This window comes from Apus apus, chromosome 3 (assembly GCF_020740795.1).
Source record: "Apus apus isolate bApuApu2 chromosome 3, bApuApu2.pri.cur, whole genome shotgun sequence".
Classification (NCBI taxonomy): Eukaryota; Metazoa; Chordata; class Aves; order Apodiformes; family Apodidae; genus Apus; species Apus apus.
Window position 1 is genome coordinate 3031676 of NC_067284.1, and position 12898 is coordinate 3044573.

The window sequence follows — 12898 nt, forward strand, 5'->3', positions numbered from 1 at the left end:
CATCCCCATGTCCCCCATCCCCATGTCCCCCCATCCCCACCCCATGTCCCCCCATCCCCATGTCCCCCATCCCCATGTCCCCCCACCCCATGTCCCCCCCATCCCCATGTCCCCCATCCCCATGTCCCCCCATCCCCACCCCATGTCCCCCCATCCCCATGTCCCCCCATCCCCATGATCCCCCCACCCCATGTCCCCCCATCTCCATCCCGTGTCCCCCCATCCCCATGTCCCCCCATCCCCATGTCCCCCATCCCCGTGTCCCCCCACCCCATGTCCCCCCACCCCATGTCCCCCATCCCCATCCCCATGTCCCCCCACCCCATGTCCCCCCATCTTCATCCCCATGTCCCCCCATCCCCATCCCCATGTCCCCCCACCCCGTGTCCCCCCATCCCCATGTCCCCCATCTCCATCCCGTGTCCCCCCATCCCCATCTCCCCCCCCCCCCAAGTCCCCCCACCCCACGTCCCCCCACATCAACGCAGCCCCCCCCTCCCCGGGGTCACCCCCTTCCCCGCCCCCCGCGACGAGGCCCCGCCCACCCCTTTAAACCCCGCCCCCCCACCCCAAAACCCCGCCCATTTCCCCGCCCCCTCCCCTTCTCAACCAATGAGAGGCGGCTCCTCCGGGAGGGGCGGGGCGGGCCGGGCCGTTTCCCCCTGCGCGGCGCTTCCGGTTCCTGGGCGCGGTCGCCATGGCGCCGCTGTCCCCCCTGCTGCTGCTGCTGCTGCTGCTGGCGCTGGGCCGCGGGCAGCCGCGCCGGGCCCTGCCGCTGCCGCTGCCGGCCCTGGGCGAGGCGGAGCGGCTGTGGCAGGAGCTGCGGGGCGCGGGGCTGCCCGGCGACGACCTACCCGAGCTGGAGCCCGAGTGCCGCCGCCTCCTCGTCGCCTTCGCCGAGGGCAGCGCGGCCCTGAGCGGCTGCTTGGGCCGCCGCGCCCGCCCGGTGCGGCTGTGCCAGGCCTGCCACCGCCACTACCGCCTCCTCCTGAAGCACTACGGCAGCATCGCCCGCGCCGTCGGGGTGCGTCCTGCGGGGGCGGGACGGGGGTTGCGGGGCGGCCGGGGCTGTTTCCCTGCGGGTTCCGGTCAGTTCCCCCGCGCTGGAAGCCCCCCCCCCAACCCGGGTGCGTGGGGGAGGCTGGGGGGGGTCTTTGGGGAGGACTAGGCCAGCGGTGGGTGCTTTCCGCTGCCGGCCGGGGTGGCTGCGGGCAGCTCCGGCAGCTGCAGAAAACCACCCCCCCCACACACACACACCCCCCCAAGCCCGAGCTTTGCTGCTCTGCCCGAGCGGGAGAACTCGAGGCGATGGAGGCAGCGGCACCCGGAGCTCTCCGGCTCGCAGGTGCTGGTCGTGCAGCACTGAGGAGGAGCTCTGGCACAGCTTCGTTGCCCGGCACGGCTTGGAAAGCTTGGGGTGTCTGGAGCTGGGGGGTGGGATGATGCACAACGCCTGCAGGGAGCCCTGTCACCGTGTTCTGGGCCCCCCACGGCTGGTGGGAGTTGCGTGGCAGCCGGCTAGAGGTCCTGAGTTCTGCCTGGTGTCTGTGGACCCCACCCCCTGCACTGAGGATGGGTCTTCTCTTTACATCCTCCAGACTCTTGTTCAGCTGTTTTTTGTTTTTTTTTTCTCCTTCGTGCTGCAGGTGGCTCAGGACTAGTTTTGCATCTTCTCATCCAGTTTGTTCAGTTGCAAAAGTTAGTCCTTGGGATGATGTGGGGGTGGCAGAAGTGGATCAGCCCAGAGGGCCTTTGTTCTCATGCTGGCTGGAAGGTAGTGCCCTGGTGAGAGCACCAGCAGTGAGCCAGGCTGTAGCAGTGTGTCCCTGGGATGGTGCTTCCACTCCTGGAATTTCTGAACCTGTGTTTAGAATCACCACTGGCAGGGGTTTGCTGTTTCAAGCTAGGTAGAGCTCTGGTGCTGCAGTGTCCTGCTGCAAACCCCTTCACAGCTCAGTTGCTTGTTGCTTGAAAAATCCCTTTCTGGTTTTGATGTCTCCCTGTTTCCCCTCACCACCCCAGTGCTTCTGCTGGAAAAGCAGGTGGACATTCCTCGGGGAGTTGTCCTCTCCAGGATAAATACCTACCCAGGGGTCTCTTGGTTTGGTTTGCAAGCCTGTTGATTGCTTCATAACAGTGACTGGGGGATGTGAAAGTGAGAAATGGAGAGTGTCATTCTCTTGGGGACTTTCAGCATGATGTTTTGGCCAGGACTGGGTTCCCAAAGATATCCCAGTACTTACAACATGTGTGAACTCATTGCAGCTGCTGTTCTTGATGATGTTCAGCCTGGGACCACTGAGTGGTCTGGAAGGCACATCTGTAGCAGGGAGTGTTTGGCTTTCCTTCTGTCTGTGGATTAATTGGCCCAATAAATAAAGGAGGTGACCTCCTGCAGCCTCAATCCATGGTCAGAAGCCATCAGCTGGTGTTTTTCTCTTTGCCATCCTACAGCAGTTGTAGTGCAAGGTGAAAGAAGCAGCCAAGTTCACTTTTGGACATCTCTGAAACGTGAGATCTTCCTTGCTGGGCTAATTAAAGAATAAAACAACATATTTAAAGAATTCTCTAGGTCTGCTTGATTCAGTTTTGGATTTCAGGTGCTTTTCCCCACTGATGAGTCCAGCTGCTGAGGAGGTTTCACAGTTCAAGGCCTTCATGAAGCAACCAGAGAGTTTCCCCACACGAGCAACTTTCTTGCATATCTCTCTGTAATTCAGTAGAAATGAAAGCGGGTGGATGGAGGAGTTTCCAGATGTGGCAATACCCAACTTCTGCAGTTGAGGCTCCAAGGGAAGCTCCTTGTTTCAAAAATAAACCTGTTGGAACAAAGAGAGGCAGGAACTGGGTCTCTCAGAGCTCTGTAAGGAGCAGGTTCCTTGTTGAAGGGATTATTTTCTCCCGTGTCCGACGTCACTTATCCAAGAGGCTTTTGGCAGCTTTGGCCATTTTGAGCAGCACTTAAGTCAATTTAGCAGCCAGAAACCAGGGGCTAAAGCACAGGAGTCAGCTGACTGGAGATCATGGTTTTGCATCAGTGATTTGAGGCAGAAAGTAAAGCTTTGGAGGAGAAGAACTTTGCTCTGAATTCTGATCGGGATGTTTCCTGTTAAATGGTTTTTATAGTCTTTCTCCTTTTTATTCACTTGATCCAGAGAGTGAGTTACTTTAGGAGTTGTGCCAGTGCCTTCTTTGAGGATGGGATGTGTTGGGTGGTTTGCTAAGGCCAGGTGAGGTTGAGAGCTGCATCTGGGGAGGAGGAGAGCCCAGCCTGGCCTGGGGGAGCAGCAGCTGCTTGGCAGAGGGCTGCCCTCTGGTATTGCTGCACCAGAGAAAACTTGCTGCTGATCCAGGGTGTTGGTGCAGCAGTTTTAGAGGTTGATTTCTGTTGTTTGAGTTTGTTTTGAGGTCAGTCTGCTGGTTCAGCTTCTTCAAACACTCCTGCAGACTAAGGCCCTCTTGCCTCGAGCTGGCTCCTGGGGCAGCAGCCTCGCCATGGATGGAGCTGAGCTGCCTGGCAGAGGAGGCTCTGTCTCTCTGCTTGCTCATTTTTTTTCTTTTTTGTGCAGTCCCTGGTTTCTGCTTGGCTTGCAGCAACTCCTACTGGGTCTTCACAGACCATGTTCTGTGATCTGTGTTGCTCATAGTATGATTTGGAGGATCAAGAGATGTTTATTGTTCCATCAGTTCTGCTCTGCTTATTCAAGAGTACCGAGGTGACGGGTTCGCTGTCCTGGCCTAAAGGGCACTTCAGGATTTCCCCTTTGTATTTTTAACACTTGTTTCCTTTTTTTTTTTCTTCTAGAATTCTTCCGAGAGCCACAACTGTGCCAAAAGCATCTTGACCTCAGACAGACTGCAGATAGTTGTGACCCTTTCAGGGTTCTTTAATGAAACCTGGGAGGCAGCCAACTGTGCAAGTACGTGAGTCCTTCCGTGGCTTTTCCTGCTGCTGCTCTGACTGAGCTTCACTCTGCCCCAGAGTCTGCACAGAGCAGAACTGTGTCTATTTGTTTCAAGGCAGACAAGTGTGTAACATAAAAATCCTAAACGGGAGCCACTCTCCAATGAGGGGTGCAGGAGCTTTTCATTTTGTAAGGGATACTGCCAAAATCACAGAATCACAGGGGTTGGAAGGGACCTCTGGAGATCATGCAGTCCAACCCCCCTGCTGCAGCAGGAACATCCAGGGCAGGTCACACAGGGACCTGTCCAGATGGGTCTTGAAAGTCTCCAGAGAAGGAGACTCCACAGCCTCTCTGGGCAGCCTGTCCCAGGGCTCTGTCACCCTCACAGGAAAGAAGTTTCTCCTCCTGTTGAGGTGGAACTTCCTGTGTTGTCAGTTGGTGCTGTTTCCCTTCATCCTGTCACAGGCAGCACTGAACAGAGACTGACCCCTTCTTGACACCCACCCTGCAGGTATTTATAGGCATTAATCAGGTCCCCCCTCAGTCTTCTCTTCTCCAGACTAGACAGCCCCAGGTCTCTCAGCCTTTCCTCATCAGACAGATGATCCAGTCCCTTCATCATCCTTGTAGCCTGTGTTGGACTCTTCCCAGTACACCCCTTTCCCTCTTGGACTGGGGAGCCAAGAACTGGACACAACGCTCCAAATGTGGTCTGACTAGAACCTCCCTTCACCTGCTGACCACACTCTTCTTAATGCACCCCAGGATACTGTTGGCTCTCTTGGCCATGTTGCTGTCCCCTGGATAACTGGGGGCACTAGTCTGTTGGATAAATTAACTGTCATATAATTATTTCTTTTAGGCTGTTCTCTCAAAAGCTACTCATGTTAGTTTTCTCTGTGATCTGCAGAACCTGCTGGAGACTTTGCTTGGCTTCTTTGTGGTTTCTTCTGGTTTCTCCAGTCTTCCTATTTTAAAAACTTGTATGAGAAACTTCTCCTTGCTTGTTAATAAAGTTAGTAAGCCTGGAATGCTTACATCTTGAACAGTATCTGCCTCCACAGCCATGCTTTTTTATTTAATTTTGTGGCTGGAGGGTGTCCTGGTCTGTCCCTCTGCCTCACTGTCCCCATGCTGGTGGTGCTGTGCCATGTTTAGAGTTAAACCATGTTCCTTTGTCATGGCCCTGATGTGGGAAGTGGGACCATGGGTCCCCACTGTCATGGGTGCAGTAGAAAACTCTGGGAATGGCACTATGGAATAAAGTGTTAAAGACTCTGGGCTTGTTGCAGAGTCCATTGAGAGCCCAGAAGAGTTTCCAGGTGTGGGCCTGGGCTATGTGAAGGCTGGAAGGGCAGCACAGGAGCAGCTCAGTGTCCTGCCTGTGACCTGTGTCCAGGTGAATGCTCACCCTCAATACTGATGGTGCTTCAGGAGGATTTTTTAGGAAGTTGGCTTGCTCTCCCACTCTTGTTTCTGAACATTTAAATTCCCAAACCACTGTTGTTTTCAAGGGTCTGTCTGGTTAGAGCACCTGAAGTGGGTGGGATGGACAGAAGCAGCAACATGGTAGGGTTGAACCTGTGCCTGAGGGAAGCCCCAGAGCTCTGCTTAAAACTGGTGAAACTCTTTTCTTAAATAATAACAACCTGCAGTCTTGATTTCTGCTGTTGTATTCATGGTCTGGCTGTTTCCTGGGTGCTGTTGGTTTCAGCTCCACTGCTGGTGCTTCTGCTTCCACATACTGGCTGTTACTGTTGCTGGGCCAGAAAAAGAAAAGTAATGTCTTGTTTTATCTTAAATTCCAAAGATAATTCAGACCCCCTCTTCAGAAAGCTCTTGATTATAGTCTTCATCTTTCACTTAATCAAGGCCAATTAATTCTGAAATATGCTGTGGCTGAAGAGTTAGGTCAGCAGGTCTGAGACATCCCAGGCAGGCAGATGAGGGAGCTGCAGTGTTGACTAGACCTGTCTTTTATATTTGAGAGCTCTTGATGCAGGAGAGGAGTGTCTGGGGCTTGTTGGTGATGGAAACGTTAGAAATGAGAATATCCTGATGTTTTTCTTTCTCTTTTTGACAGATTGTTTAAAGAACAACAGTGAGGGATTGTCAAATTCTACTGTAGAATTCCTGGACTTATTCAATACATCTCTGACATGTTTTGAACAAAACCTTCAGGTATTTATGCTGTGAATTTAAAGAGAAGCATTCAGTCCTCTAGTTGCTAGTAAAGTCTTCCTGATGCTGAATAAACTGCAGATGCAGACTAGGCAAGTAAACTGCTGGTGAGTTGGTGAGTTTTAGGCAGAGGAAACAATGAGCTGTAAAATGTGGATGTTTACAGATGAAGAGCCTAAAATTAATTCAAGCTGATATTCACCTTGACTTCATTTTGTATGTACTTGCAGTGCTACTTCATTTCAGAATTTCTGAATTCACAATAGTTGATAATTACAGAGTAAGAAGCAGCACGTCTGCATGTTCTAAGTCTCTTTTTCCATCTCTGTGGCATTGTTGTCTCCTAACTTAACTATCCAGTTTTTAAATAACCTAATGATAATATAGACTAGTTCAGAAAGACAAGCTACCTTAAATCACTGTAAAAATGTTGGTGACTAGTAAAATTGTGGGTCAAGTTCATCTCTATTGCAAAAATGTGGTGATTGTCCTCAAAGAAAATGCCCTAAATAGCCCAAGAAACTGTGTATATTCCAGTTCAATCAGAAACTGGCCAAGTTCTGGGATCATTCAGTAGTGAAAATGGGAACTGATGGGGATGGGACAATTTCTGAGGGGGCAATCAATGATTTCTAGGATGTGTGCCTCTCTAGGCCTTGGCCAGGAGCAGCCTGGACTGGCCTGTTGATCACTTCAAGTGTCTGAACCAGAATTTAACCCAGTGGTGAAGCTGGTCCCAGCATTATTGGGCTAGAATATCTTTAGATAGTGTAGCTTTGTTTTCAGGTGTGTTGTGCTGCATTCAGGGGTGGTGAAGGCTGTAAATGAAGAGGATCTCTTACTATGGCACAGTCTGTCCCTGTCAGTAGAGCTCAGCAGTAGCCATCTGACAGTATTTAGGTCTGGGCAAACAAAAGAAAAACCCAACTATTAAGGAGCCAGATGTCTCTGACTCCAGAATAACATTTAATTGCCAGTCCAAAGAACAATTTTGAGATGCAGAACCTGCAGGCAGTGGATCCTGTAGCCAGTGAATTAGAGTTGGTCCCTTTTTTCCCTGCATTGTCATGCAAGTTTTCTGTCTGGGCCTCTACTCCAGGATGGCAGAAATCTGAATTTCAGTTCAAACTTGACTCTAGCTTTAAAGGTTGTTGGTTTTTAGTTTATAGTGCCTTAAACCATCATTCATTCAGAGTTTTATAACCCTAGGGACAAATGGTCTATCTGTCACCAAATAACTACACAGAAGTATGTAAAAACTGCAACGAAACCTACAAAATGTTGAATGACCTGTACAACAACTTGCAGAGGATGAACAGGCAAGGTGGTGAGTCTGGGCACTCTGCACACTTGTGCATCGACGTGGAAGATGCAGTAAGTATTGATTAACACTCAGCAGGGACACTTTGTCATGGGGGTCTTTATTGCCCTGCTTGTCTTGCTAGAGATTGACTTTTCCCTTTTGGTGTGGGACAGCTCTGGCAGCAGTGCCTTTGTCAGGCTGATGTCCTGTGAGGATGAAGGTAGAATCATAGAATCATTAGAATGTCTTGGGTTGGAAGAGAGTTCTAAAGGTCCTCTAGTCCAACCACCTAAAATAAGCAGGGACATCTCACACTAGACCAGGTTGCTCAGAGCCCCATCAAGCCTGACCTTGAATGTCTCCAGGGATGGGGCCTCCACCACCTCTCTGGGCAGCCTGTTCCAGTGCTTCACCACCCTCAGTGTAAAGAACTTCTTCCTAATGTCTCACTTAAATCTGCCCTGCTCTAGTTTAAGGCCATTCCCCCTTGTCCTCTCCCTCCCTGCCCTTGTCCCAAGCCCCTCCCCAGCTTTCCTGGAGCCCCTTCAGGCACTGGAAGGTGCTCTAAGGTCTCCCTGGAGCCTTCTCTTCTCCAGGCTGAACACCCCAACTGTCCCAGCCTGTCTCCAGGGCAGAGCTGCTCCAGCCCTGGGGTCATCTTGGTGGCCTCCTCTGGCCTCTCTCCAGGAGCTCCATGTCGTTCTTGTGTTGGGGGCTCCAGAGCTGGTGGGGCTGTCTTGCTTGGTCCTGTCCTCAGTCAGTGCAGCAGGAGTGTGGCTGAAGCTCCTGATCACCCAAGTGCACTCTAGCTTAAGTAGCTGCACTTGAATTTCTTGTAGCTGCAAAGGGAATGGATTAAAGGAAAAAGTCTTAATTTCCTGCCTTTCAATGTGCAGCTTCATTTCTGCTGTTCTAGCCAGTGTAAAACTTGATTCCTTATTAGAGCAGCTGTTTCTAGGGCTTCTCAGCACTGGTGACATATGATTGGGAAAAGCTGTGTTACACTGTGGGGGTTTAAGTGGCTGGGCCAAAGGAGTCCTGTGGGAAGCATGGGATGGCCCTGGCCCTGCAGCCTGCCAGGGACTTCTCTGGGCAGCAGGTGTGTGGCAGTGTCTGTGGTGTGTCTGGGCACAGGCTGGTTTGGAAGCTTGGAGAAGTTTTGATCTGCAGTTTTGGCTCCATGGGGATTCTGTTTCCAGGGATTTGCTGGCTTCTGGGCATGGGTAGGTGGGGGTGTGTTGTTTTCTGAGGTGCTATTTGAACACCTGAATGTCTTGAGGCCTGTTTGCCAGCAGCACAGCAAAACATTCCACAGCTTCCTTCTCTTTTCCTTGCAGATGAACATCACCCGGAAGCTTTGGAGCAGGACTTTCAACTGCTCTGTTCCCTGCAGTGACACAGTCCCAGTGATTGCAGTTTCATCCTTTATTCTCTTCCTACCTGTTGTTTTTTACCTCAGTAGCTTCCTCCACTCCAAGCAGAAGAAACGGATCCTCATTTTGCGTGAGTGTCGGTGCTGGCAATTCCCTGGGGGAATGGGGAGGTGTCAGGGCCAGGCTGGGCTCTGGTGGGAGAGGGAGCCCAGCCAGATGTGCCTGCAGCTGTGCTGGTGGTGCTAATAGCCCCTGTCACTGCTGCTGTCCCCTGAAGAAGGCTGGTGAAGAGCTTCAGCCATATCTTTTCATGAAAACTTCCTTGGACGTGAGCAGAAAGCTGTGTGCTCAGCAGAGGGAGTGGAGAGGCTGGTTTTGTGGAACTCTTTGTGTTTCATATTCTTTTTTCCCCTCCCCCCTTCCTAGCCAAACGCATCCAGTCAAATGCCAGTCTCGTGAACATCCAAGAAAAATACAGCTGAGCTGCAGAACAAAACCTGAGAACTGCTGCTGGTTCCACAGTGGCTGCAATTGTGTTGGAATGAAGCCGGCACAAAAGAGGAGTTAATGATGGTTTAGTGTAATGATACAGAGCAACACAAGTTAAACAAAATGCTGTCTGACTTCTAAGCAAGGATATTAACAAGCATGACAAGGCAGGGCTGTGGGACACTGTGTGGACTCTGGTTTTGGGGGAAAAAAAAATAATAATCTGTGGTTTTTTTCAGTCTTGGGCTGAAACTGGTGGGGTTTTTTTTTCTAAGCTTTTGTATTTCTCATCAATAGAATTGTTACACTTTCCTGGCACGTTTCCCCCCCCCCCCCCCCCCCCCCCCCCCCCCCCCCCCCCCCCCCCCCACCCCCCCCTTTCATTTATCAGATTTGTTTTTTGCAGGAACCTGAAATTCTAAATCTGTTTGAGGTGGTTTTTATAGACAAAATTCAAAATAACAGTTGATGTTCCTGCTTGAAATGTTATGTTTAATTCTAAGTAACTTTTGGTTTTGCCAGACTCGGGCTGGATGGGAAACCTTTAAAAAGAGAACTTCCCACCTTTCTGATACCTCTCTCTAAAGTCAGGCTGCTGGTCTCTGTTGGGGGGGGGGAAAAAAAACCCAACAGACATGAAATATGCAGGGAAAGTGAGAACATATAATGTCCAAAGCAACAAAAGCAACAGAACTGCCAGTGCTAGACAGGAATAATAATCATTGATGACTAGAGCACTCAGCTATCTCTGAAGCAGCATGTTTAGCCATTTGCACACTTTAACCACTAAAAGAATTGCTTTTCAAATGTTAAATTTTCAGAGGCTTATTTTAGATGTCTGCTTGAGTAACTGAATGCTTCATGGTTTCTGTTTATTTTGTTATTTCCAGTTTTAATTATTGAGAGGGGTTTGGTTTCGTTTTGGTTTTGTTGCTTTGGGTTTGTTTTTGTTTTTGCTCTCGTAAAGGAGAAGTGAGGTAAAGTCAAGTCACTGGAGATGTTGGATTTCCTGGTGTAGAGCTTGCTATGGCTTAATGCAAAGGTAGGTGTTTAGAGGAATTTAGCAGGGAAAAAGTTTCCTTTTCCAAATAATGTGTATTTTACTGGTAAGTGTAGCAGGGCTTTCTCTAACTTAAAAACTGTCCTGAAGGACAATGAAGATACTGTGTGGGGAACTGATGACTTGGGAGAAATATTTGCAAAGATTAGACCTGTGAAATAGATGAATGTAAAGAAATTGAAGCTTCCATGATGCCAAAGCTGCTGGAGAAATGAGCACAATGGCTGCAGGGATGGATGGTGCTGCTGCCAGGCTGTGGGCACAGCCCAACTGCTGCAGCAGTTTGGTGATGACAGCCCTGGTTTTGGGAGAATAGTGGGATTTTGAAGGCTTGGAGCTGTACAGGTGAATGAATGCCAGAGTCTTTGCTCCCATTTCTAAATGTTTTGTAACCCTGAGGTGAAAATGACTGGCTTTTACAGCTAAAAAAAATCAAATTCCTGATGGGATCTGTGTGTCTGACATGTCAAAAAACCCCTGTGAAATAGTCTTATATATTTGACTTGCTTTGGAGCCTAGAATGTTAAATTTTTCCTTTGCACTAAGGCTCAAGTAAATACATAAAAATGTCACAAAACAGTCCTAGAGCTCTTCAAGTAATTGCTTTTCTGGTTTTATTTGGTGGTGGTTTTTTTTCAGTTGTACTATCAGTGTTTAAAGCCACAATGACATTATGTTTAATATTAAAATAATGTCATAGTGATTGGTCCCACCCACTCTGTTGCCTTTTAGTGTTTTATCAGGTAGAAGTATTAATCTCAGTTGGTTAAACATGTGAATTACTAAGTCAACAGCCTGTTCTAGGTAGTTTACAATGATAAAACTACAGCCCTCCTGCTTATTACATGGTTACCATGTGGCCGGGAGGGACGTGCTGCCTTTAAACAAAGAAAACCAGATTATTTTTTGTTTATATCTCCTCAGCTTCAACTTTCTGGGACTTTCAGCTGCCTGCTCTGATAGCATGACACTGATTTGAGCCATCCTATGATGGGGAGCTGTTGAAAGCCATCTTTCATTCCTGCAGATAAAGGCAGAGGGGGTGTGCAGGGTTTCAGAACCACAGCTTTCATACTGGCACCAGTGGCTTTTTTCAGCACCTTCATGTTAAGTAGGTCTGAAAGTCAGTCCTTTTGGATATGGTGGTTAAGCACTTTTAAAAAAAATTAAAAAAAAAAATAATAATAATAATAACCCCTTCCCCCCAGCTTTTCTTATTTTCCTGGCTTGTTGAGCCAAATGGAAATGCTCATGAGACTTGTGTTGGTTTTTATTTTAAAGCAGCAGTAAAGTTTACACTTGAGATTTTTCATATTGCATCTACTGTTTTATCCTTTTTCTTCATTTCCCCTCCTCCCCCAATAAATAAATAAATAAAAAAAAATTTGTACTGCTAACTTTCTGTACACAGTGTTATATTTTTGGTAGGATATTTCATATAGAAATGGATTGAATTCTCTTTATAACCTGTTTCTTAGAGCAATGTGGAAGCACACAGGCTGTGGATGCTGAATTAGAATCCTTTTTTTGCTGCTAGTCTCTCACCTTGGTTGATTTTTTGCCTTTTTTTGGTATTATACATACTAACTAGGATGGACTTTGAGATACTAGTTGTTTGTATCTTTTTGTGCAAATAAAGATTTCTTACTGTGGGGTAGCACTTGGGTTCATATTTATACCTCCTTGGAAGCCTCTGAAGGTGGCAAGTCAGCTCTAATAAAGATTGTCAATAAACAGTGAGCAGTGTGGTTACTTAATTGCTTCATTTGGACTGGTTTGAGAGCACTGCTGTGCTGGGTTGGTGTGCAGAAGCACCTGCTTATCCTTCCTCCTGATGCCACTTGCAGGAAGACAGCACCAGGGGAGGTGTAGGTTGGATATCAGGAAGCACTTCCTCGTGGAGAGGGTGATCAGACATTGAGATGGGCTGCCCAGGGAAGTGGTGGAGGCACCATCCCTGGAGGTGCTCAAGGCAAGGTTGGATGTGGCACTTAGTGCCGTGGTCTGGAGATGTGGTGGTGTTGGTCACAGGCTGGACTTGATGATCCTGAAGGTCTTTTCCAGCCTTGGTGATTCTGTGAGTCTGTTTTCAGAGCAGGACTGTGCCTGCTGAGGGAACAGCTGAACTGCAGCTGTGGAGGGAAGGGGGAGCTGCAGTTCCCTCAAAGCAATGGAGCTTCTTGGGGGGTACCTGGGTAAGGCTGGTGGGGGTGACTTGCTGTCTTTGTGGGGAGGCTTTTGGTTGCCTGCACTGGCCACTCCTCCAGCTTCACAGGCATGGTGTTGGGTTGCTGCTGAGCTGGAAGGTTGCCCAGGTGGGCAAGGACACCAGCCCCATCCTGGCCTGGATCAGGAATGGTGTGTCCAGCAGGAGCAGGGAGGTGCTGGTGCCCTGTGCTGGCACTGGTGGGGCTGCAGCTCCAGCCCTGGGGGCAGTTCTGGGCCCCTCACTGCAGGAAGGACATGGAGGGGCTGGAGCGTGTCCAGAGGAGAGACACCAAGCTGGGGAAGGGCTGGAGAACAAGTCCTGTGAGGAGAGGCTGAGGGAGCTGGGGGTGTTTAGTCTGGAGAAGGGGAGGCTGAG

The 12898-nt window shown here is 49.5% G+C and overlaps 1 protein-coding gene across 1 annotated transcript; it reads left to right on the plus strand.

Annotated features, from left to right (window-relative positions):
- Positions 1–697: 697 nt before the first annotated feature.
- Positions 698–9586, plus strand: OSTM1 (osteoclastogenesis associated transmembrane protein 1). Its single transcript, XM_051613171.1, has 6 exons — positions 698–1024; positions 3806–3920; positions 5992–6089; positions 7299–7463; positions 8730–8895; positions 9192–9586. Exons 1-6 carry the CDS (start codon positions 698–700, stop codon positions 9245–9247), a joined length of 927 nt encoding a protein of 308 aa, XP_051469131.1. The 3' UTR covers positions 9248–9586.
- The last annotated feature ends 3312 nt before the right edge of the window (positions 9587–12898 follow it).

What these genes read in the sequence shown, in the direction of transcription:
- OSTM1 (XM_051613171.1), top strand. Translation starts at nt 698, where the DNA reads ATGGCGCCGCTGTCCCCCCTGCTGCTGCTGCTGCTGCTGCTGGCGCTG. An exon ending in GCATCGCCCGCGCCGTCGGG is followed by an intron (nt 1,025 to 3,805) that starts GTGCGTCCTGCG and finishes TTTTTCTTCTAG; the next exon opens with AATTCTTCCGAGAGCCACAA. An exon ending in GCATCGACGTGGAAGATGCA is followed by an intron (nt 7,464 to 8,729) that starts GTAAGTATTGAT and finishes TTTTCCTTGCAG; the next exon opens with ATGAACATCACCCGGAAGCT.